Below are 18,436 nucleotides of genomic sequence, written 5' to 3' on the forward strand. Positions count from 1 at the left end.
CAATTCTCATTCTCTCTTGAGCATTTTTGTTTATTTGATTTTAGAGACAGGGTTTATCTATGTAGCCTCAGATGTCCTATAACTCACTGTGTAGATTTGGTTACTCAGAAATATTCGCCTGCCTGGCTCCCTCCCTCCCTCCCTCTGTCCCTCTCCCTCCCTCTCTCCCTCCATCCCTCCTTCCCTCCCTCCCTCTCCAGTGCTGGGATTAAAGGTGTGCACCACCACCTCCTGGCTTCCCTTAGTGTTTTAGAGGAGAGTGACTCAATCCTGGATGCAGATCCATGTCAAAAATAAGAAGATCCAATAAAATTCTATCTGGTCTGCCTTGCACAGAGTTTCGTGAACTTGGAAATCTCATCACTCTTTGTGCCTGAGTTCAAGACTGCAGGTTGGTTTAAATTTCAAGCGAAAGCGTTATCCTGAAAGCAAGAGGTTGGATGCTTTCTTGGCCCCTGAATACTAGCTGATTTAGAGCAGGATCCACCTCCAGAAAACACATTCACTCCTGCAGCCAGGAGATATGTTCTGAAGATTGCTTTCTCCTTATTTGAAAGACCCGGGAAACCATTTGTCCTCTTTGGTCCTTAAGCTCTTCATCTGTAAAATGTGAAGGGCCCACATCTGACTCCAGAGGCTTGCAGGAGGATTTATACTTATAGGAGGAGGAACAGCTAAACTGCTCTAGCTTTGCTGCTTTCATTCAAGAATGTAATGTCCCTTTCACAGAGAGTTCTGTCATGTCTACTCTCTGCTCCCAGACACTGGACCACTATCTACCCCTCCTGATGTTTAAAACTGCCTACAGATGTCTTGTTTATTTGCCCTGTTAGGTGAGGGGGAGAATACCATTATTCATAACCAGAATATGAAGTCAAGGACAGAAATCTTGTTTTCTGGTCCTCCCACTAAGCTTTGATGAGTTCTCAGCACAGAGTAAGTGATGATAAATACAGTGTTAACTTGGCAGAAGGAAAACCCTGAAATAAATTGTTGGACCACTTCACTCTCTGACTCCTTCTGCCAGTCAGTAACTCCTAAGATCTGAGGGCCATAGGTGGGGGGGGGTGGGACCCATGGACTTTCTCTTCTTCATAAGGATTTTTTTAAGGGTCAAGGAGAGCACAGTTGGTACTGCAAAGAAGGCATAGATCTGATCGCCAGCATGCCTAAAACTGAGCATGGTGGTGCAAGGTGCCCTCCTGTAATGTCAGTCCCCGGGAGGTGGAGGCAGGAAGATCTGGAGTTCAAGTCATTCTCAGATCTCTGTGTAACCCGGGCTACGTGAGAAACTCTGTCTAGAAACAAAACAAATGCATAAGACATATATTTATGAAAAGCACTTTGAGTCCAGAGGGAAAATGAGACACTACAGGGGAACTCACACTGCATATTCAACAACAGAACTACGGTAAAAGATATTTGGTTTCTGTTTCTAAGCACTTCTGTGTTGTCACATTTAGGATATGTTTATGAGCATACTTGTACTGCGCTTTCTATAGCGAGTGACATCGATGAACTTGGCAGAAGGCTTCCCCACAATACCAAGAATCAGTTCTGTTACATTTCTCATTACCTGGTACTCCCTATTTTATTAACTCAAAGTATTCACTAACCTGCTAATTTTATGGATCTGATTGCTGTGATGTGACCTGATTTGGTACTCTCTCACAGAGCCTAATTCTTAATCGTTAATATCTGTTTATTGCTAATAAGCAATATTAATGTCTTTACATTTCTGCTTTCACACAAACATGATTAAATTCAGATTGCAGGCATGCATCCTTGTTGAGGATACATCTCTCTTTCTTCCTTTGAAGTCATATTTTATTGTGCATGCTAGAGTGTGGCTTAGAAAAGTCCTACTATTGGAGCAGCCACTGTCTCTTCTCTCAGATGAGTGTCAGAAGCAACTGGAGTCAACCTAAGCTTGAAGCTATGTGGATGATTCAAGTGTGCAGGAGAGATTTTATCTGTAATTCACTAGGTCTCTTGATTGTCTGCGGAAGATAAGGTTTGTAAGGATTACCCTATCACTATTCCCTTCAAACAATTTTGATTCTGAGGTTTCTCCTCTCTTAAGTAGACCCAGCATTTGCCAAAGAGAAGCAATTTTCTTTCCGTGATAAATTTGCAACCATTCCTGATCATAAGACATTTGGGGAAGTGAGTGTTTATAATCCAATCACCAAGAATATTCCTAGGAGCCTCGGAAGAATGCACACATTTCCTTTACAAAAACAGTTGTCTTTGCATGTAAAATTGGATTATCTTTGGTTTAGAAATGCCAATTTCCAGGGGGTCCAGTGTGTGTGGGAGGGGCTGGAATGAGAAGAGAAGGGATGGAAAAGTCTTCCTAACCTATATAATATTTCAAAACAAATCCCAGCATAAACATAAAAAAGTGTCTAATCTATACAGAAAAACACTTATTTCAACAGCTATTTCAGAAGCCATGGACTGTGGTCCCCTCTGTCATTGAGTAGTCTCCATCACATATAAATTAATATTTACTTTTTATTGTTTGCTTTTGTTTTTCCGAGTCAGGGTTTCTCTGTGCATGAATTAATATTCCTATTGTGTGCTCGTTGACAAAATCATTTTTCAATCTAACTTGAGGGGTCAAGAGGGTGTTGCATCTGCTCTTAGAGTTTTCAGGAAGGAATTACAATTCCCAGTGAGAATTATAAAGCTTTTGTCTCGGGGGAAAATCTGGGAGGAGCAATCTCGGCAAGGAAATGGTTTGTCTGCAAAGGCCTCTTTTTTATGAGACACACAGAGCGACTTTATTTCTCGATGGGTTCCTTCGTACAGCTCCACACAGGTCCAGAGTTACCTGGCGGGCTGGGAGAAGTATGCGGAAGCGCCCTCCTTCAGAGGCCTCTGTTGATTGGCCCGGGGCGCGCGGTGGTATTTCTAAAGGGCGCCCCAGGTGATTTTCTAAGCTGATAAAATTGGGAGCCATATATTTCACACCTTAATGAAACGCCACTGTCTCCCTAATCTGACTTTAATGAACTCGACCCTGCCACTTTTGTTTTTTGTTTTGTTTTAAATAGAAATTCCTGGAAGGAGAGGGGCAGTACTAGAATTTAGGAAGTGGTTATAGTTTCGAACTAGAGGAGGACTATTTAATAGTTGAACCCGTTCTCTCTCTCTGTCTCTGTCTCTCTCTCTGTCTCTCTCTGTCTCTGTCTGTCTCTGTCTCTGTCTCTGTCTGTCTCTGTCTCTGTCTCTCTCTCTCTCTCTCTCTTTCTCTCTCTGTGTCGGTGTGTCGATGTGTGTGTGTGTCGGTGTCCTGTGATTATTGTAACCTAGGCTCAGTGCTTCGAAAGTGAGGCTTTTCTGAGAACTTTTCTACCCATCTTGGCGTCTGTGCTCTCACACAGACCCCGAGGAATGGAGTGATACCTATAAACAAGCAAAGATTTGGGACAATTTCTGAATAATCAGCAACGACTTTTTTTTTTTTTTTTTTTTTTTTTTTTTTTGCGTAGCCGAGGCCAGCGACAGCCAGGGGCTACATCTAGCTCCTCTGGTGCTGGGGACAGGCGCGGATTTTGGCTCCAGTTTTGGTGTCAGAGCTAGCTAGCTGGGTCTTGAAATAATCACTGGGAGAGATGTTAGGCTCCTTTATCAAGTTCCTCATGCACATCAATTCCATGCCCTTGGAACCAGGTGTAAATAGATTTGCCCTGACACAGACCAGCCTTCAGTCCCCCCAAGCAAAGCAAGCCTCTGTTTGAGTTCAGTCACCTGTCATGACTCCCGGTGGGCCTATGGACTTGGAAGAGCTTGCCCTGGATCCACAGGCGTCGTCTGCCACAATTGGAAGACCTATGGGCAGCCTTTGCAATGAAGATGCAGACTGGGGTGGAGAGTGGGAGGGGGGGTGGTTGCTGCCTTAGAGTCAGCAGGGAAGAATCCAGCATCTGGGACTGGGGTCCTCTCTGTTGTCCCACCGGGCCGGCTGCCTAAGCAGAACAGAATTCCTGACCTCTAGCAATGAAGCCTGGAATTTGCAAAGTCCCAATTTTCGGCCCACGTACAGCATTTGAGATCCAGAAAGGAGAGAACCAGGACTACTCCCAGGCTCAAAGGTACAGTCCAGAAATGGGAGAAGTGAGCCATCCATCTCAATGACCTATCTCTTCTGCAAGAGATAAAAGGAGAAGGGGAGGGAGGGAGGGAGGGAGGGAGGGAGGGAGAGAGGGATGGAGGGAGAGAGGGAGGGAGAGAGAGAGAGAGAGAGAGAGAGAGAGAGAGAGAGAGAGAGAGAGAGAGAGAGAGAGAGAGAGAGACTCATGAGACTCACGTAGCCCTAGCCTAGCTGGCTTGCTTGCTTTATGCTGGTCTACAGGTCATGTCACAGCCACCACACCAGCTTTTATTCGGTGTTGAGGGTTGAACCTGGGCCTTCCTACCTGCCAAGCAACAATTAACCAATTAAGTCACACCCCCAGCCCTGTCTAAGTGTCTTATCCCCTCAGTCACCCAGATTCCTATTTAGCTAAGATTGGTTTAGTCTCTCCCTGCCTCCACGGGGTAGCTCAGGCCTTTCCACAGCTAAGCAAGAGCTCTCTCATAGCCACACCCAGACCTTCTTTGTATAAACTTGGTTTTCAGCCTCAGGTCTCTTTGGGACATTTACCATCTTCAGGGTCTGGAGAGTATTACTATTGTTATTCTTCTTATTATTATTATGAGTAGATGGAGTTTTTAACACCTCTGGGTTCCCACCAGCCACTCCCACCCACATCTCACAGAGGTACCCAGTCTCTTTCCTTGGGTTTTCCTGCTTGGTGGAGATCTAGGGTTGTGGAATCAGCCCTTGGTGAGTGCCAGCTTCAGTTTTGTGCCTGTCCCCCTGACAACTGGGGAGCACTGGACAGCTGTCAGTTCAAAGCCAGGCTGGCCTACAAGTTCACAAGGTAGAGTTGTCAGATGGGGGTGTCTATCACCTGGGAGTCAGTGGGGGATAGAGATGGAAACCTTAGGATTTGTAAATCCCTCCTTGGTCCCCCAAAGGTGTCGGGGCTTTCATGCTGGTGCCTAGAGCTGAGGTCCTCTCTGTGCCACCTTGCTGGACAGTGATGCAGAAGCAGGTGGGGTGGTGGTGGTTAGTAGGAAGGCAACAGGTGCTCAGTGCCAATGGAGACCTCAGGAAGTCCCAATGGTATCGCTTCCCAAACCCAGAGCTCTTTGCTGCAGGGAAGCCAGAAGTCTTTGTGCAAATAGTCTTGTGCCTATTATATGTCTCATTTGCCTGTTACATGTCTCGCTAGAATTCTTGGCTAAAATGGGGTCCCCAGAGAAGCAGAAACACCTGTGTAAAATAATCAAAAAGTTTGTAGTGGCTTTACACCAGGATATGTGTTTTTAAAAGTTCACCGAGGTTAAATAAATTTCTGAATTCTTTTCTATCAAGATGAGCTCGCTTCGTGCTTTCTTGAAGCATCAAAGGCAGCCTTTGGCTGAGGGTGATGTCCTATGTTTGGGATCCCAGGAGTAGAAAGACTGAGGCAAGAGGCTGTGAGTTCTAGGCCAGCTTGGGCTACCGAGTGAGTCCCTATCATCCAACAAATAAACAAACAAACAAATAAGCAAATTTGTTGAAAATTATTTACAGCCAGAACAAGACAAACAAAGAAAGTAAAATTTTTAGGTAGCTTCCTGATTTCTGCTCTTATGGATTTGATTTGGTTGAAAATTGGGGATTTCTGGCTGTCAGTGATCTGCAACTAACTGATCTGAATTCAAAATAGTACCAGAGTTTCCTAGTTGTGTGTCTTTGGGCAGGCTTATTAGTGCCTCTGAGCGCTTTACTGCTAGTGAACTGGTCCTTTTGAGCTGTAAGTGAATTGAGAGCACTGCCAGCATCAACTATACAGCCACTAAACGTATTAGTCTTACAATTAAGTAACATTGTCGGTACATATGGATTCCTCCAGTTCTGCTGAGATGGTTAATTTGTTTGCTAGAGTAGGAAAATTGGGCAGCTGGACCAGGGAACTTTAGGCTGTCTGAGCTCCGAGGCTGCCAATGCTAGGACTTTAGACATGTCCTTTGAGTCTAATAGAATAAGACAGAAGCTGAGGCAGGATGACAGAAGAATGCAGGGGATGTGGCTTATCAGATTGTGGTACTGGAAAGGGGATGGTGACATTTTCTTCTGGAGTCCCCACTCTGACACTTCCATAATGTTTGTTTTGTTACTTTGTTTATTGTGACTCTTGACTTTTGTTGTTGTTGACACAGGGTTCATGTAGCCCAGGTTAGCCTTAAGCTCAATATGAAGCCTAGGTTAACCCAGAGCTCCTGATCCTACTATGTTGGCCTCCCGAGGGCTGGAATTATAAGTATGTGCCACTAGGCTGGGGCTCTATAACTTCTCCAAGGACAGATGTTATTCTCATGTTCCTTGTATGCTATTCACATATACTCATTTTTCCTAAGAGCCTTGTATTTCATGATTTGAGATGGCAGCATCCAACCTCTATTTATCCTTTCACTGTTTTTAAACAAAGGAACTTCTCAATCTTGAGAGTGAAACAAATTGAATCACTAAGTCAATGCTAAGTAATGTGGCTGTCGTGTTTTCCTTCCAGAAGATCCTTTCACCTAAGAGTTCTGCTGTCCCCAGCTATGCATTCCTTGGGCATACAGAGTGGGAACTGAGATGGGACTCAGTTCCCATCTCCAGATAGTGGTATGCTCTTCCAATCTGAAACAATCAGTCATCCTAGCCTGCTGACTGTGATCCTTCCAGGCTCCCTCTACCCAGTTGGGAATAATCTTCTTTCCAGTATTATTATTATTATTATTTTAGCTTTGAGCTAAAAAAAAAGATCTTGTTTTGTCCTTATCAGCCTGCTCTGACATTCTGCTCCTGAGAATTAACTCCTGGGTCTGGCTCCCATTTTCTTGGGTCCCCTAATGAAACCACACAGTTTGCTCCTGCTCTTCTGACATTTGGATCAATATTCTCTAACCCTAGGAGAATCTTGTTCAGTGTTCCAGAGATGGCCCTTTCCATTACAAAGGGTGACATTCATGTGTCTATTGTGACAGGGCTGGTGGTCGCTCTGAGACTATCTCCAGCTCTGGAGATATTACAGTGATTCCCTTTCCACAGTTTTCTGTTCTTCGGTGGATACAGAGCCAAGCTACTGGGACATCTTACTGTGTCCGGTGTTGGAGACAGAGGAGAGTGGTCCTCTTGAGGCGAACTGTCACAGTACTGAGAGTTTGGAAGCCTCTTTTCCAGCTCCCAGCGTTGTCACCTCTATCTATTCCTTCTTGGCTCCAAACTCCCCAGGCTTTTAAAAGATGCTCTGATACCCAAGCCTTTCTGGTAACAACTTGCAGGGTCCTATGTGCACTGTTCTTCCTGCCACAGATCTCTCTCCTTGTGTCTTTTCTGCTTGCCTCGAAAATCCATAAGCCAGGGGTTGATGGCTGACTCCTTAGAATGGCCATCTCCTCTAATTTTCTGGAGAGAATTTTTTGCAGTTTAGTGGATGAGAGCAACAGGTTCAGGGGGATGAGGACCTGAACACTGCATTTTATTTTCTGTCAAATAAAACCTCCATTTACAGTCAGTGGTGGCCAGGATGAGAGATGAAAATATCCGAATTTTGTGACTGCCTGTGGTTGTGGAGGCGACCTGTGAACAAATTAATTTTCCAAGGAAGGGACAGCAGCCCAAGTGTCACCTGGCCAATGAAGAGGCAGGGAAAAGGAAGGGGCTCCTAGCATGATCAGATTGGGGGTGGGGTGGTTGCTGCCCCCCATTCTGCTCCAGTCTCACCCCCCTTGTTTTTCCAGTCAGTAGTTGCTCAAAGCAGGCCACAGGGTATGTTTCTCCACAAGACACAGATACCCAAGTCTGTGGGCCAGGGTGGGGCAGCTCCTTCAGCTCCTCTAAAGACAGCTAGGCTTTTCCACTTAGAGAAGTTCCAAAAGGAACATCAGGCTGAAAGAGGAATAGTGCAAGGCCTCTAAGGACAGGGATACCCGGAGGAGGACTGTGCTGCCAAAGCTCGGCTTCATATAGTGTTTATATACCTGGAGCTTCATATAGTGTTTATGTACCCGGAGGAGGACTGTGCTGCCAAAGCTCGGCTTCATATAGTGTTTATATACCTGGAGCTTCATATAGTGTTTATGTACCCGGAGGAGGACTGTGCTGCCAAAGCTCGGCTTCATATAGTGTTTATAATTGGGTTGCAAAACCAGAGCAAAGTGTCCCTCAGAGTATAGGAATAGGGGTATTCAGGTCATACATAAGTCATCCATTGGGGCCTTGGAGGTCATTATTGGGTTTGGGCCCTGAGACCCACACACACCCTTTAATTCTTACAGAAATGGGAGACTTTCAGACTCTACAGTCTAAACTCAAGGCACCGGGAGGACATGACTTGCTAGGGTGTTGTTGATGGATGAGCAAGGAGAGGGAGGACAAGAGGCCAACTCCGGGCAGGTCAGGAGGAGTGGTCATAACAACTACTCCTTGTCAGAGCATCCTTCCATAAGCACCTAGAATCTCCGCCTTCCCAAAAGCAGAGCACCATAGGGGTGAAGTACCTGAAATTATCCCCCAGCCCCCACCCCCATCCCTGCCCCACTTCCACCCAGCTTTTTCACTAGCTACCAGAAAGCTGAGATCTTTCTCTCTGCCAAGAGCTGGAGCGCCCCTGCCTCAGCACAGGCACCTGATTCAGGCACTAACTATGTCCTTAGGGGACCAGAAGGCTTGAACATCTAAAATTCTCACTACCTCACTATTTAGGGAAGATCTCATAATTGTCCTGGGGAAGTAGACTGGACGAGGCCTTTACTTCCTCTTCCTACCAAGAGGGCCGAGCGATGATCTCCCAGGATGACAGCACTGCCAGAGTTTGGGCCCTGGGAGAATCGGACTTGTATCAGGCTCTTCTCTGCACACCAGAAGTTGGAAGACAACCGGGAGTTGCAGGAGCCAAGAGAGGACACGGATGGAGGGTGTGTATGGGCCAGGACCGCTCCCGAACGCTCCTGTGCATGCAAACAAGCAATACCCAAATAAGGGATGATCTTGGGAGGAGGCTTTTCCTTTGCCGAGGCCAGGCAGCGGGAGCCAGAGGCAGGGAGGACTCGGGTTTGTAGCAAAGGCATTCGCGCTGCTGGGTCGCTGGAGCTGACCGCCGCTGCGCTGCGGGCACAACCCGGAAAGATGAAAGCAGTGGTGACATTTCTAGTCTTCCAAAAGTGCTCTGGGAAAAGATCTGGCGTGCGCGGTACTTTCGCTTTGGGCGTGATTGATGCGAGCCGCGCTCTGAGGGCTGAGTAATTAATAAAGATTACACTCGTTTTGTCGTAATGTCTCTCTTAATTAATGGAGAAGGGGGGTCGCCGAGGGTGATTTATTTGCATTGGGAATGTTCTCTAGGCAGTGCGAGCTTGAGCTCCGCTGTGGAGGAGGCCAGTAGCACTCAAGGCTAATTGGCAATAAGTGGGTGAAGGGGTTCTCGTAGGGATCCGGGTACTCCACCTTCATTTCTTCATTTCTTCGTCCCGCTGTCTAGGAAGGTCCATTTCCGGGGCTCACCTCTAAATTCCCTCCAGACCCTGTGCTCTGGATGAGCCTCTCTTTCTTCTGAAGACGTGGCCTGCCGGGGAGGGCACTCACCAGTTCCCTGTGGAGGACACTAGCCTTTTGAGCTGCCTCCGACCCCCCCCAGAGGGCACCAGCTGGATCCCTAGCCCCACACACACCCAGAATCACCCACTTCTGGCTTTTCCTAGGTCTTTGGGAAGTATTCTGGGAGCCGAGGCCGAGGTGGATGAGCGCTGGCTCCCTTTTCCTGACGTTCAGGTTTACTCGGAAACCCACCCCCTGCGCGTTAGTGTGTCTGAGTTTCTAGGTATCCGAGTGTGGTAAGTTCACCCCAGCTCCCCCCCCCCCCCCTTACAGTTCATCTCCACCAGTCCTGGAGAAAAGGGGTTCTTTAAAAATCCTCTCTTGTTCTTAGGTCGACTCCACTCCCTCTGCAGTGGAATAAGCCAGTACTTCCAACTCTGCCGAAGGTGGCGGTGACAGAGTGGCCCCTAGAAGGGCGGCAGAGCCAGGAAGCAGCTTCAAAGGTTTCGGTAACGACTCTTCGGCCTTTATTTATGTCCCTATTAATACAATATCCATCATATGCAGATATCGATCTTTATCCTTTAAACTGATACGCTGAGAATCAATTAGCCATGCAGATTACATTTCCTACGTATCCGAATGTTAATCTTTCAGACTCAGAACCGGTGATATATATTTTTGCAGCCAGATAGTATTAGATTTCGTTTGGAAAAGAAAAGAAGAAAGAAGAAAGGCTCTCTGACGCGCATTCCTCTTGGGGCTACTTGTCTTGACTCTTGGCTCTGTGATGGGAATTGGAATACCCCTCGCAAAGCTTTATCTTTTTTTTTTAATCTGTCTCAAGAAGGGACAAGTCTTCCACAGTGACTTTAGTGATTTGCCACCACGCGGACCCCGGACAGCTATCTGCAACACGACTTTGAGAGGGCCTTGTCGGCGGCGCTTGCACGGCAGTTGCACGCGCTAAATTCTGGCGTCTCTCTGGCTGCTGCTTCGTTTCATTGTCCAAGATGGTCAGTTTTCATCTGTTCAGAGTTACGCTTGGTGTGATTCTCCTGTTCCCAAGCTCAGAATTCAAGATAATTCTGCTCTCACTCTTGCCTAGAGAAAAGAAATTGTATTTTTAAAGGGGATGAGTATTTTCCTCTGGCGGGGGCGGGGGTGAGGGTGTGAAGAAAAGTTGGAGATGGAGAAACGGTTTAAAGTCTAGATAGGAACTTAACAAGTCATGTCTATCGAGTCTGCCAACGCAGGGTGATTCTGGTTTTCGCTCCTTCTTTCCTTTCTTGCACTCTTTTTTACTTCTTTCTCGGTGTCTCCCACCTCATCTCCCCCGCCCATTTCCTCTTCTATCTATCCTCTTCACTGTAAGAAAGTCTTAGGATCTTGAAGACAGCAGTCCCTCCCTGCCTAGCTAAGTTGCCTAGTCGCTGCCTTGAACGCACTCTCTGGCTGTGAATATCTTCCAGGCAGGTGCACATGGCAGCTTCCGGTTGTCCCCTACTAGCTCCGTGCCTGCAGTGCTTTGGCCAGATCGAATCCAGCTTGGAGGCTGGAAAGCCTGCCTCCTCCACCTGTTGAGATTCCTCGGCCCAGTTGACTGCAGCGTCTCCCGCCCCAGTTTTGCCTTTAATGCCCCAGGGTTGCGGGACTTGGGCACACAAGGGCTGCCTCCAGAAGTCATGATTCCCCTGTGACTAGCGGCCAGGCTCGGCGGGGACACCCTGCACTTGAACGTTGGTTTTCGACTTTTCTCCTTTCTTGTTCCTATTAGTCAGTTGACCCTCATCCTTCGGATTGAAATCATCCAACACAAAAATCTGTGGGTCGAAGGGATCGGATCCAGAGGAGCGGCGTCAGCCCACAGCCCTGACGCCAGCACCGGGATGACTCAGAAACAGGTCTGCACTCATTCCAGCCATACGCCTGTTACCTCGCCCGCCGGCCACCTCACCACTGTTTTCCTGCTCCACCACCCAGTCAGCCTCCAGAGCCTCTAGAGCAGGATTCGCAATAGTGTCCTTATGTCCATTCTCTCTGGAACCGGAATTCCTGGGAGGGTCATTCGCCTACCTTTTTATTCAAGTCAGCAGTCCTTAGAAAGTTTGTCGACCTTGCTTCTCTGACTCACTCCTCCTAACTATTCTCCCCCGGATTTAACCTCTCCGCCTGCCTCTGCACAAAGGCAGCTTGGGCTGCTCCGGGTCCCAGTCAGTCAGTCAGCCTGTGCTCTGGCTAAGGAAAGCCCTTTCTCCTTACCCTCTAACCACGACATATCAGAGCCAGACCTACATGCACAGACAGTCACGGAATTGGATCTTTTAGAGATCAAGTCCTCCTTCTCAGTTTACTCCCATCAATGTGTGCAGAGAGGATTAATTTATTATTTTTATTAGCATTATCGTTATCATTATCATTACTTTACAAGACTCCCCTGGATGTGGTAGGTCACCATCCGTGTATACATAAAGATAAATCTTGCAAATGAACTTCTGTAAGACTAGACAAATGCAGTTTCTGCCTGTTCTGCTGGTTTTCGATTTTGCTTTAAAAAATTTCTCTTCCTCTCTTTTTCTTTCCTTTTTCCTTTTGCTTTACTCTTTCTTTCCCAGAAACCATATGTTCTTTATTGCTAACCCGCTCACCAGTTCCCTAAGGCCCTCTCTGCTACAGGGGCATGACAGGGACAAACCCTGTGGCTCACCCAGACATTTCAATGCGGCGCCCAGATCTGCATCTTGCTCCTAAATCCGAGCTCACCCTTCCTGATTTTTTGATGGAGAGAAGAGCGGCGCCAAGCTTTTGACAAGTGACTGTGGAGCTGGGATGCGAAATGACCGCCGTTGATGCTGTGGTGGCGGAGCTGCTCCGCGGGTTTAACCCATACATTCACCAGTAGCTAACACTGTTGGTCAGGAAGCTCACTGCCTGGAATCTAGAGTTTTATTTTACTCCTTTTTGTAGGACTGGGGGTTCCTCGGCAATTGTCCCACTGTATCCTGCCGCCCAGTGGCGCAGTCAAGCAACCTCGGCAATCTCTACGCGTCGTGCCCCCCCCCAAACCCCTGTAGGCCCGTTCTTGTCTCAGCGACTCTCCCACCAGATCCAGCAGAAAGATCCCTGGAGGCCTTCATCACCACTTTACTCGCCTCTCTCTAAACATTCTTTTACATAGATTGTAATTCTGGGGTAAGCAAGGTTGTCTCTGGGAGGCCTGGAGAAGCTCAAGCATGGTTCCCCCAAGTAAGGAGGATGCATAAAGAAAAGTGTCCCCATGGCCCACGCCAGCAGAAGTCATTCCAGGCCTTTGGGATGGAGATCCCCAGATTCATACCCACTTGGAACTAAGAACTAAGCATGGGCTGTCAGTCTAACCTGTGTTACCTGAAACACCTCTAAAACGTGGGGGGGGGTATAGGAGTCAAGCACAAAGTCCCCACTTGTTGCAGGGGTTAAGTTATACTGTTTTTGTACTCAAGACTCGAATTTCATTTTACAAATATGTGAATGTCAGGGATAGATGCCAGAATTATTCACAGGCTTCTTGCAGTCACTTCCCTGGACACATGTGAGGTTCGCCATGTACCTGAGGAATAGTGCTGCTGGCTTCTCCCTCCTAGAGCCTCTGCTGTCACGTACTTGTCCAATTAGTGGCTGAACTGTGGACAGATTGAGCACCTGGACTGGCTAGCCCAGCGGCTCCTAGCTGGGTAGAGACTACTGATACAGGCTGTTGAGATAGGGTGGTTTCAGCTTCCAGACACATTTGAGGGAAAAGGAAGAGGGAAGCCCAAACCAAACCGTCTAAACCTCTGGGAACCACAAATTGTCAGACAGGGGGCAGTAACCTGTGTGGGCCTCTTCCAAGTCTCGTTTGCCTGCTTTGGTTTGGCAGGGTGGGTGCCACTGTCAGGAGATCCTCAGCCAACATCACTACCTTGGCCTTCACCATGGAGCTTTGGAAATGACCTAGCTGCTGTGTCTGCTCAGTGCTCTCAAGATCCCTGGGGACTTCTGGATAGAGATGGCTTGGCCTTTATTCTTTGGTGGCATGTGAACCAGAGAGTGCTGGGCAGGGAAGGAAAAGAACCCAGTCTTTGCCTCTGCCCTTGTCCCGGTGTCCTGGTCTCTCTGCCTCTGAGAATACATTTTCCTAGCAGGTGGTTAAGTGGTTTGTGAATGTACTCTTGAACTGGCACCCATGAGCTGTTCAACTGGCAATACATAGGTGGAAATGTCCCAGAGGGCTTTCTGAACCCAGGAAGGAATCTGCAGTCACCCACTACAAACGAGTCACCATTGCTGGCTCTCTAGCAAGATCAGTCCTCGGTAGAACTGGGGTCACATCGCTGAAGCCTTGAACTGAATAACAGAGGAGACTCTGTCCCAGAGGGCTCTAACCTCAAGGAGCCATCCCTTTTCACTGAGTATGCAGCCTGAATTTACCCTCTTGAAGTTCACCTTGGGTCCCTCCTCCCCCACCAATTAAAGCTGACCTTACAAAGTACCAAACCGACTCTGGCTCAGTTATGGGGAGGCAAAAAACTTGGGAAAGTCAACGTGACCTACAAAACGAGTACCCAGACTTTGAAGGATTCCTGTCCCAGAAAAGGAAGTGAGAAAGTGTTGTCCCTTGACAAACTGAATCATTTAATATAAAACTTGGTTAAGCAGGACAGGGGAAAAATAGCTTCTGGGCTTTCCACTGTGAACTCAAATGCTCCTCCCCCAAGTGTGGGTGGGTGGGGGTGGGGTGTCCAGACATTTTCTGGAGTCCCCAGAGGTCTGTCTCGCTTGCTCCCAGGGTCAAGGAAGCCTTTTGACTTCTGGGGGGAGCACAGAGCTACCCAGCTTTTCCCCCTGGGAGTGAACTCTTAAAGGGCCAGCTCATGGAACTTTGAACAGCCAGCAGCACCCGCCCCCGCCCCCCTCCTGCTGCCACCACCGCCACCAATCTTGCCTCTTGAGTTTGCCTTAATTAGGGGGGTGGGGAAGTAGGATTGGGGGCCTGAGTTCACGTCAAAATTGTCAAAGGAGATGGGGGTAGAGGGACAGAGAGAGAGAGAGAGAGGGGTGGAGGACTCAGGGGCAGGAAAAATTCAAATATCATAAAAGGAAAAGGGGGAACTTGAAGCCCAGAAGTCATTGTTTCCTTTATTTCAAAGGGAAAAAACCTGCCCGATTCTCATCCTTTTGATTGATTAAGGCCCTGAATACCTCTGGGCCCCAGACTGACAGTCCCTGAATAGACTCAAGGGAATAAAGAGCAGTGCAGAGCGCGGGGCTGGCACTCGGGGGTGTAAAGGAGGCGAGTTCGCTGGCACTTACCAAGTTATAAATAAAAGGCTATGCACAATGGTACCTTCTCTAAGGACAGACAGTCTTTACAACACTCCTGGCGTCATATCCTGCTGGGGACACTTCAGCCCCTAGCCAAGACTTTGCTCCTTTTATTTTTCCAGCAGTTTAGTCTGAATGCCATAATAAATTCCTGAGAACAAACGCTGCAGCCGGGCAAAACTTCAACATATAGATGCATGCGCATCGGGGATCGATGCGTATGTGAGATTTAGAGTCCCGGCTTCCCAGAAAGGCTTTTAAACCAAGAAAGGGAGCTGAATCCTCCTCCCTATCTTGCAACTTCTAGTGGGGGGGGGGGGGGACTAGCCACGACTGTCTATGTTGAAGGCTACCCCACCTATCCTTTAGCCCCAGACTAAGGAAAACAAAAGGATCTTCTGGGTACATCCTGGACTCTTCGCGAGAGGAGCCGCTCTGGGAGGCTCAAATAGCAAGCCCAGGCCCAGAGAAGACCAGGGAAAAGAAAGCTAAATACATCCGGGACTCCATGTGTGTTTTTATGTGTAACCCTACCCCCACCCCCCCATGTTAGTAACCCTAAAGAGAAAGCCACAGGTGAAAAGCAGAGACACACAGAGAGAATAAGAGACAGAGCAAGCCTATCAGGGAGAGACAGACAGGAATGGAAAACCAAAGAGATCAGAGGGACGCACTCATAGAGTGATAGACACAGTGAGCCCTTCTCCATCCTCAGCCGCTCTCATCCCCAGACAGCCTCTTCCAGTTTCAGCCTGTCTACCCTTCTTTCTCGGGAAAGGGACACAGAGCTGGTCCCTCTTTGGGTCGATGGAGGCCTGGGCACTGTCAGGGATGGGAAGAGAAAGTAGCCTCTGTCGCCCAATCAGCGCCTGTCTTCGCCACCCGGACGGTCTCCTCGTCGGCCAATCGCAGCTCAGGGCTTCTGACCAAGCTTTGGGTGAAAGAACTAATAAATGCTCCCTAGTCTGGATCCCAGCACTCGGTGTCACGACGGGAGGAGACTCGGGTCGTGCTCCCGCTTCGTCACCGCCCTCCCGCCCCCGAGCTTCTTGGCTCTTTGAGCACTCTTGCCAGTGGCCCCGGCTGAGGGGCCAGACTCTCACCAAACTTGTCCGCCTTGGGTTTAGAATCCTTCATTCTAGGGACTCCTCTGGAGCGGGTGAACTTAGAGCTAGCAGCCCCCCCCCCTGCGCCCCGCCTCTCTCTCCTGCCTTCTTTTTGGGGAGGAGCTCTCCGCGATCTGGAGAGTTCCCGAGGGTCACCCACCGCATTGCGCTCCCTCTTCCGTCTGGCCTTCACCTGGATATAATTTGCGAGCGAAGCTGCCCCCAGGATGACCACGCTGGCCGGCGCTGTGCCCAGGATGATGCGGCCCGGCCCGGGGCAGAATTACCCACGCAGCGGCTTCCCGCTGGAAGGTATGTTAGGGCCTCAGCCCATCCGGATCCCGGGGCCTGGGATTGGCTGCCGCACCCCATTCCAGGTCTCCAGGGCCTTGGAGTCGTGCGTTCCCCGGAGCCTCTTCCTCCGTACTTCCCATCCTAAGGAGCAATAGTCGGGAGGGGGTCTCGCGGAGGGGAGAGAAGCCCTAGTCCACTTTCAGGCTGCAAACGCAGCACCGTACTCTACACAAACCCTCGGAGCTTGCTCGGCCTGCTCCTGACGGCTCCACTTTACCCGGCTGTTTTGGAGTTGCTGCCGTGATGAAGGTGGACAAGCTTCGCAGCAGCGGAAACAAGTTCTTTCTGTCCACGCAAAGTTACTACGAAATTGTCCCGGCTGCGCCCACTTTTCAAAAACTCCAGTTAGTTCGGCAAGAATTTTCCTGCTAGGGAAAACTGAGGTGGTCCGCCCTAATTGGAAGTTTTGGTGTTGATTGATTAGGTTCCAATCAACTCAAGAGGCATCTCGAAGTTTCGAACATGTTTGGGGATGTCTTTTGGCTTGTTTGAAGGTTTGGGTAAATTTCGGGAAGGTAGAAATTACTGCAAACCCAAACTCTATCAAACAATTTGGGAAGTAAGAGCAGTCCACAGTACAATTCAGCGTGCAAGAGCGGTAATCGCGGCCGTGGTGGTCACAACCAGGCTCACCGCCAGTTTTTTATTTCCGAGGTGTAACAGGTGATACGCGCTGTCACCCGTGTCTCCTTTCCGGATCCTCCCTGATTCTTGCCTACTACACTCTAATCTGGAAACACTAAAGACTGTCAGTGTGCTCCAGCAGGATTTAGTCCCAGTCATCGCCAGACATTCTAGGCTTCCAGTCCTCCAATTTACCGCACTCACGCCCCCACCTCCCAAAAGAGAAAACTGTGTCTCTGCAGCAAGTTATCTTGCAGCAATTACTCAATTTCCAAAAAAGATTATATGCCTCTGCAGTGGGTAATCAAACAATCATAACCGTAAGGGTCCGGGACTGGGAGTCCAAAGGCTGGTAGTTAGTGTTTGACTGTCACCGGAGGGCTGGCCGGAAGGACGCAGAGTTAGGCTCTTTCGTCTCTCTGCTGCTTTCGAGTCTTCCTAAATGATTTTCGCCTGGACCCTGTCTTTGCGTTCTCTTCCCAGTGTCCACTCCCCTCGGCCAGGGCCGGGTCAACCAGCTCGGAGGTGTATTTATCAACGGCAGGCCTCTGCCCAACCACATCCGCCACAAGATCGTGGAGATGGCCCACCACGGCATTCGGCCTTGCGTCATCTCTCGCCAGCTGCGCGTGTCCCACGGTTGCGTCTCTAAGATCTTGTGCAGGTACCAAGAGACGGGCTCCATTCGTCCTGGTGCCATTGGAGGCAGCAAGCCCAAGGTGAGCCTGGGGCCTAGTTTCCTGGACTTGGGGTCAGTGGTCCAGCAGGTGGGGAGTGGGCACTGTCTAGCAGGGAGTAAGGGGCTTTCCAAGGGAGGTACTGTACCTTCATATCTAGGAAGGAGTGATGTGTGTGTGTGTGTGTGTGTGTGTGTGTGTGTGTGTGTGTGTGTAGAGCTCAGTTGTGGTTACTGGTGGTCCTTGAAATTTGGAAAACTGCTAGCATTTCTTTGGCAAAGGAAGGTAACAGTTTTTAATGCCTGGGAGCCTTGGAGCCTTCATCAAATTATTGTAATAAACGCCTAAAGCAAGCCCACCAGTTGTTGATTTTCCCGTGTCTTCCCAACCCCCACTCACTGTACCACCTTCCTAGAATGAAGCTAAAAATCCCAATTTGGTTCTCGAATAGTTTTCTCCCAGCATTGACGCCCCTCAACCACCGCTCCCGACCGGTGCAAAATGTTTTCAAGAAGTCAAAAGTCAGGGCTATTAGTTTTCTTTATAATAAGCCTCTTGACTCCATTTTTTAAGAAGCAGTTTGGTGAGTTCCTTAAATCATGTTAGTTTTCTTTAATAAGCAACAAAGTCCCGCTCCGGAGAGGGAGGAGATTATACGAGGCCTGCCTTCTCCTTGGGTTATGCAGAGAAGCCAGTATGATTTTCTAGTT

At 48.7% G+C, this 18,436-nt stretch overlaps 1 protein-coding gene across 1 annotated transcript in view; it reads left to right on the forward strand.

Annotated features, from left to right (window-relative positions):
* Positions 1–15,964: 15,964 nt before the first annotated feature.
* Pax3 (paired box 3) overlaps positions 15,965–18,436 on the forward strand; it is a 93,361-nt gene continuing 90,889 nt past the window's right edge. Inside the window, exons 1-2 of the mRNA XM_040753248.1 lie at positions 15,965–16,383; positions 17,533–17,768. Coding sequence (XP_040609182.1) covers positions 16,299–16,383; positions 17,533–17,768 — 321 coding nt within the window. The 5' untranslated portion in view covers positions 15,965–16,298. The remainder of the gene's footprint in view (positions 16,384–17,532; positions 17,769–18,436) is intronic.

This window comes from Mesocricetus auratus, unplaced genomic scaffold (assembly GCF_017639785.1).
Source record: "Mesocricetus auratus isolate SY011 unplaced genomic scaffold, BCM_Maur_2.0 Super-Scaffold_100010, whole genome shotgun sequence".
NCBI lineage: Eukaryota > Metazoa > Chordata > Mammalia > Rodentia > Cricetidae > Mesocricetus > Mesocricetus auratus.